The 7,130-nt window shown below is 41.3% G+C and overlaps 1 protein-coding gene across 1 annotated transcript; it reads left to right on the top strand.

Annotated features, from left to right (window-relative positions):
* Positions 1-3,021: 3,021 nt before the first annotated feature.
* LSM10 (LSM10, U7 small nuclear RNA associated) lies at positions 3,022-6,395 on the top strand. Its single transcript, XM_053457181.1, has 2 exons — positions 3,022-3,149; positions 5,830-6,395. The coding sequence occupies exon 2, from the start codon at positions 5,871-5,873 to the stop codon at positions 6,234-6,236; it is 366 nt and encodes a 121-aa protein (XP_053313156.1). The 5' UTR covers positions 3,022-3,149; positions 5,830-5,870; the 3' UTR covers positions 6,237-6,395.
* The last annotated feature ends 735 nt before the right edge of the window (positions 6,396-7,130 follow it).

Consider the following 7,130-nt stretch of genomic DNA (forward strand, 5'->3'; position numbering starts at 1 on the left):
TAAAGCAAGTGTGCCCAGAAGCTGAACACACAGGGACAAGCAGAAGACAGAAGAAGATGTATGACAACAGAAGCTTGTGCACTCACGCTGAGCTGAAGGAAGAAAACTCAGGGTTACCGATAAGGCTAGTTAATGAAGGTTTATTAATTGCAAGTAATGGCGAAAAGTTGTGGTACACTAGTGCAGTAACTTCTCACAAGCACAGATGCAACTTCAAACCAGGGACAGTTACATTTTGATATCATGCAGAGCAGCACTGATTATAATGTAGCCCTGAAATAGCCGTTGTTCATATATGTCCATGTTTAAGGTGGCAACTCATCACCCTAGTATATACATGTGATCATAATCCATAGGTTGTGTTGTGCACCAGGGTAGGTTTTGTGAAAAGACTTTGAAGTCAAGTTTTGAAACGGCTACATTGGTCCATGTGTCCATCTCCCCTACTTAATTATATCTGCAAAAAAATAAGGACTTTCTTCAACAGAGACACCCACAAACCTAAACTTGTTATACATTATTTATTTACATTATAATTTATTTAATCCAATCAATATGATTGTTGTGATTTGTAACAACTGACTCCTTTCCATTAAATACAAAATTAATTTATCTGTAGCTGCTTTTCTTTTCATAAAATTGATTTTTTTTAAAAAATATATTATTTATTAACTTAACCCGTTAAATCCCCCTAGGACATACTGGTACACCCTAAAACACTGAGCCAAGAAGCCTGTAAGGACTGGGTTTCCTGCTGACTGATTGTTTGTAACAGTGCTCGCCGCAAGCACCGGTACACTGTCATGCAAGGAATGACTGATCAGTGCTGACACCCACCAGAAGTTCACTTGAAGACAGGAGAGCCCTGCTGTGGCACCTACAGGAAATGAAATGTATCTCATCATCATCCCTAATAATTATTATTTATGTATTTCTCTGGTTTTAAAGAAGGCCCTATAATCTTTAACAAAAGGATGTATCATTTATGTAGGTTCTTCCTTATGGAAAGGGGGAATCATGGTTTAACATATATATATATATATAGTGACATAAAGCTGGTCCACAGGTTCTGAAGACTCCCGGGACCGAAGGGGTTATTATTCTAAAAGGGCATAGACGTATACATTTTGCAAAGCCAACTGAGCCTTCCTACATAATAAACTAGCAAGGGTGGATCATTCAAAGTAGTGAAATCAGTGAGATGAAATATAAACCCCTTAAAGACCAGCCTGTTTTAACACTTTTGCAGTGCTAGTGATTTGCTGTAATTTTCATCTATCCCATTTAGTGTACCCACACAAGGTCTATATTGTTTTTTTCAGAAGATGGACTTTCTTTAGATACTATTGTTATGGTATCATCTAATTTCCTTTAAACAATAAACTTATCTACAAAAGCTAATGAAAAAAAGTTTTTTTCAAAATCTGGTCATCCTGCCCCATGTGCTATTTGTGAAATTTTTTAAGCCAGACAATTATATTTAGCCCATCAAACCATATGGTAGTAGAAGTATTATTAAGCACTCATCTACAGACACCAGACAAGCCAGAAGGCTTGTTTTTCCCTCAGAAATCTTGTGGTGCTGCCACAACCACAAGGGATTCTGGGTAGACGCATGCAAATAAGGCTAACAATTATCACCTTTGCCTTTATATCCACTTTATACATGGATCCCTTGAAAGTAATTGCCCGCTGTACTAGACAGCCTTTAGACAAAACTCGGGTAAGAGGTGCAATAGCCAGATCATCACTCATGGACAGCTGTATTTAAGTTTATTGATACAAAACTGTTTAGGGTAAAACAGATTTTGTGCCTGTTTTGACAAAATTACGTTAGTTCAGACAGTCGATAAGTAGTACTGTGAAGCAGCGCAGGGAAAAACACGTTACAATACGACTTCAGTTATGGAAAGCTCAGTAATATACAGTAAAAGCAGTGTACAATTACAATTCCAGATATGGCACATATGGTTAGCACATTAATGGAAACAGTCTGGGAAAATGGGGGAATGGAGTGGTTGGGGTGGGTGAGGGGGAGAGTAAAGGGGGCCGAGGAGAATGGGGCTAGTCTTCAGGCTCTAGACTGTCCTTGAGAGAGTAGTCTCTCAGCAGGCTGTGGATAAGCCTGTGGCAGTCACAGACTGTGACCTGCTCCCTCCTCAACACCAGGCGGTTCCTGGCATAGAGCGTCCTTTACACAGCACATGAGATGCCAAGCATCGTCAATGCAAAGCAAATAGGGGGTTAAAAGGCATATCTGGGAGGCAGAGTTGCATATGGGGGTATAAGGGATATCTGGGGGCAGAGTGGCAAATAGGGGGTATAGGGGATATCTGAGGGGCAGAGTGGCAAATAGGGGGTATAAGGCATATCTAGGGAGAAGAGTGGTGAATAGGGGGTTAAAAGGCATATCTGGGAGGCAGTTGCATATAGGGGGTATTAGGCATATCTGGGAGGTAGAGTGGCATATATGGGCTATAAGGCATTTCGGGGGGGGGGCAAATAGTTTACATGTTTACTAGTAAAACTTTTTATCTATAGGGTAGTCTTATATTAAGGCTTTTTGTTTTTCTCCCCTAAATTAACATTCACATTTTGGGATGTCATCTTATTATTGAGCAAATTTGGTATATTAAAATCTAAAAAAAATGGCCAAACTTTTAACGTTATAATGCGTAAACTGGTTATACATTTTAATAGAACGATGGCAGCCATGGTTATTTAAAAAAAAAAAAAAAAAAAAAAAAAAAAAAGGAAAGTATATACATGCACGTCTGTGTATTTCAATAGCTATTCGCACTGCGATTACTTAACATCTTTTTTGTTGTTGTTTTTATAGGTAGAGTAAGCGGTTTTCTTTATTGCGGATAAACCAGATGCCTAAATAGTCCCATAACGCAGCATTCAAAGAGAGCACATTACCAACACTGCGAGCCTCTTCCTGTTTACAAGCGAGTAACTTCCTACCTCTCTGATTGGTGGGCTCAAGCTCTGATGTGAATGGCTGAAATGCCTTAAGCTGCGATTGGTCAGAATGCATTTCAGTCATGACAGAGCATAGCTATTCGTTAACGATGATTTGACTAGAGCGTTGGCGCCTTTGTATTATGTTGCGTCCAGTTACGGAGAAGAGTTCCACGTTACGATTGGTAAGGAAGCCTGAGGCGATATAGTGTCTTCTATACACCGAGTTTGTTGTATTTTCCAGGGATGTATGGTGCTTAAAGAATGTGGTAATCCCCTAGAGTCTCGGGCCATTTATGTCATTGTGAATTGTACCCATGAAAGTTTCTGTATAGAAGACGGCAAGCATACCGGAGTATAAGGTTTTTCCTGTCCTGATAACATGGACCCGGAAGTCCTTTTATTGCGTGCTTACTGCTGAGACTCGCCAGCTTGTGCAACAGATCTTAAAACAATCCATGCTTGCATGGACTCCAGTGTATTTAGCTGTGTGCATGCATTTATTTGTATTTTTCTCCCTTCCCTTTTTAATACTGAAGCCGGCAGTGAACAAAAGCACATATCTTGCCATACCAGTGAGTGGCTGTAGCTCAAGTTCATAGCAATACCAGCGAGTTTGTGAGCGCACAGAAATAATACTGCCCCTTCCGGTACCAGAGTTTTTGTCATTGTAAACCATGATTCCCATATTTGATGAACCCACACAAATTATACACTGTCTTGTTCAGTGGAAGTAGGACTTTTAAAAATCATGGAAAACATGACCCATCAGCAGCATTCCTTGTAAATGGGGCAAAGTGGTTATTGTAAAGTCTTGCACAATCATCCTGTGGGACATCTGGCACGGGGATGGTGAATGAAGGTCCCCTGCGTCGTGGACCGCCAGGTAGCAGTGTAAACTTCTTCATCATCTGGCACACTTTTTATGATGGCGTGGAATATCAGTTTTAACCGGTTAATTATGCTGCCATTTTTTTTTTTGTGCAAGCAGGAGAGGAAGAAAATGTGGGATATACCGTATATCAGTAAGTTTATTACATAATCAAACATGCTCCACTTTGGCTTTGCAAAACTAAGTACTTTTTTCGGCTATACCAAGGGCTAGGTGACATTTCAACACCTTATCCTGAACCTGTCCAAATAAACCGCATTTAACCTGTTAAGTGCAAGTGATTTTGGTACCTTACCTGAGGGCTTTTTTTGCCATTTTCACCATAATCTATATGTGGGTTTAAGTAAGAGTCCCCATTTCTGTGTTTGATAACTACACACCCCCCCACCCTACCCGAACAAATAGGGCTTTCATTTGAAACCATGGAAACATGTTGAACAATGACAAAATTTACATCCGGAAACATCCCCTAATTTTGGACATACCCCACGTTTTTTTATGTTCTAGAGCAGGGGTCCCCAACCACCGGGCCACAGACCGGTACTGGTCCGTGGCCTATAAGTAACTGGGCCGTACGATAGGGTGACCACATGTCCCGGAGTCAGTGGCTTCAAACGCCGTCTTTTATTTATTTATTTCCCAGCGTGGAGGAGAGAGAGGGACGCAGAGTGGTCGCTCATGAAGTTTTCAGCAACCGCTCGGCGTCTCCTCCGCGAGGCTTCTAGCTTGTTCGCGGTGCCACCATTTCATGCTGAGCGCTAGAATATGATGTCATATTCCAGCGCTCAGCAGTGAAGCAGTGCGCTCCGCGGCAGAGCAGGGAGACAGAGGCCTCGTGCTCCCCCTGTAGGACTCCTGGACGGTAAGTGAACTTCAAAGGGGGAGAGGGGGTAGATAGTGAGAAGGGGGTAGTAAGGATATTGAAATAAAGAGTGAGAATGAGTGAGAGAATGGAAGTAGAGTATTATAAATAATAAATATATTAATAATAATAATAGAAGTAAAATGCACAATAAATGTAATGCACTTGAATCAAAACCAACACACCCTGGCCCGTGGAAAAATAATTTGCACAAAACCAGTCCCTGGTGCCAAAAAGGTTGGGGAGGGCCTAGAGGGCCACATCCATCCTTCCTACATAGTACCCTATAGGGTATTCATTTTAATAGTTATGGCTTAATGGGTTTGGGGGTAGTGGATGTGGGGGGGTTATACATTTTACATGAAGAGCTAGGGAAATGGGATGTAAGGGTTTTTTTTCCTGCGCTGTTATCGGTGCAGCATGGATAGAGATCCCTCTAGGGACCGCTTGAATGTGGTGTAATGTCAGTGATGTCACAATGATATAACTTAGCTCATTTTATTCTATGTTTCTTATGAATTTTTTTTACATTTGAGACACGTGAGAATGGGAGAAACATTTTCTCACTCTTCCCTGTGATCCCCCTGCACTGATCAGGCTGTGATTGGGGGCTGGAATGCATGTGATCTGACAGGAGGGGGAACAGTCAGACATCCCTGCAGTAGATATCCTGTCCTCTGCTGACCTTCTGGTTGATGTCAGCAGTGATGTCTCCCACAAGGAAATGCCTAATTGGCCATTCAAGTAACAGCTTACCGGCAGCCGTTTCAGATGATCCGTTAGTGGGAGGCCAGCAAGATGTCCCTGCAGCTGCGAGAAAGCCAGGACGTACCTGTACGTCCAAAGGGCTTTATTGAATGCCCTTTAGGGCATACAGATACACCCACAGGGGACTCAAGTGGTTAAGAGATCAAAGTATGAGTCTATCGAGATAATCTGCGCTCGGTTTTTGGGTGTTTTTGTTTTTTACTTCTGCACTTTTTCACTTTTAGTGAAAGAGTCTGCGGTGGTATGCATACTAAAAGTAAAATGCATATTGCAAATCATCAACTATTAATTTAGTAAAAACTAAGTCTTAAACTCCAAAATGTTTTGTATTTTCTGTTACTAGGTTGACGAGTTCATATTCTTATCGTATTTGTGGTTGTGAACATGGAGGTTTCTCACTCTGTGAAGGAGAGGACAATATCTGAAAACAGCTTGATCATTCTTCTTCAGGGACTTCAGGGACGTGCCACCACTGTTGACCTACGGGATGAAAGTTCAGCCACAGGTACTGTCACCAATGTGGATGCTTTCATGAACATCCGATTGGCCATGGTCACCTACAAAGACAGACGAGGGAAGGAGACAGACCTTGAGGACATTTTTATTACAGGACGTAATGTACGTTATGTACACATTCCAGAGGATATGGACATTATGCGCACCATTGAAGGACAGTTGCAGAAGATCCAAAATATTCGTGGATTTGGTGGAAAGGGAAGAAAAGAGTTTCCTGCGAGAAAACCAAAGTGAGCCTTGGTTTCAAAAACAACTTTAAGAAAAGCATCAGTTTATAATTTAACTTTATGTGGAAAATTCTAATGCTTGGATTTCCAGGCCAGTGACTGAGAAACTAATAAAAGTGAACATAATGCTACAGATTTAATAAATGTTTGATTTTTAGCAATTTAATATCTTGATTCCAAGCACAGTTTCCCCGCACAGATTTATATACGGTTATGTGTCGCTTAATGTCCCTGATGAGAAATAGGTTGTGATCTGCATGTTGTGCCAACACCATTATATACAGGTACTTAGCAAAGCTATATGGGATACTGTAGTGTAACTTTTGACTGAATAGCTAAGATACTGTACACATACCGTACTGTATGGGAACTATTGCTTTTGTTGTGTCTCTTTTTCTGTTCATGATTTCTGAACTCTTGTTTGACTACGGGCGTATTTGTGATTGTCCGAACAGATGTGATTAACGTGGAACGTGTGTGTGTGTGTGTGTGTGTGTGTGTGTGTACAAAGACCTTTCATCGCACCATAATAATAATAAGTAGGCAGGTAAAAAGTATTTTTTTGTCTTTGCCTCTATCCTCATGATCAATGTCATACGTTAATATGCATTCTTGAACATGTAAGAGACAGAGGCTTACTTTCAGGAGAAGCTGCAGCTCCTGGGCGATGCTTTAGTGATCCTGTTTTTGTACAGACGATTGTTTGAAACAGCAAGTCGGTGTCGGGAACAGGTTCCCATTTAAATCTGAGAGAGCTTTCTGCACATGGGGAGGGATGTTCGACTCCACTCTGGAACTCCTGTAGGTCTGTTTTTGCAGCTGACTGGCAGTGAGTGTATCTAGTGGGCACTTATAGCAGGAGATGTGTTCAGCTAAACACATTCACTGCAATCCAAGTGGC

Source organism: Spea bombifrons, chromosome 2 (assembly GCF_027358695.1).
Source record: "Spea bombifrons isolate aSpeBom1 chromosome 2, aSpeBom1.2.pri, whole genome shotgun sequence".
Lineage (NCBI taxonomy): Eukaryota > Metazoa > Chordata > Amphibia > Anura > Pelobatidae > Spea > Spea bombifrons.

Bases quoted from the DNA above. Each gene is read 5' to 3' on its own strand.
- LSM10 (XM_053457181.1), top strand. From the start codon at position 5,871: ATGGAGGTTTCTCACTCTGTGAAGGAGAGGACAATATCTGAAAACAGC.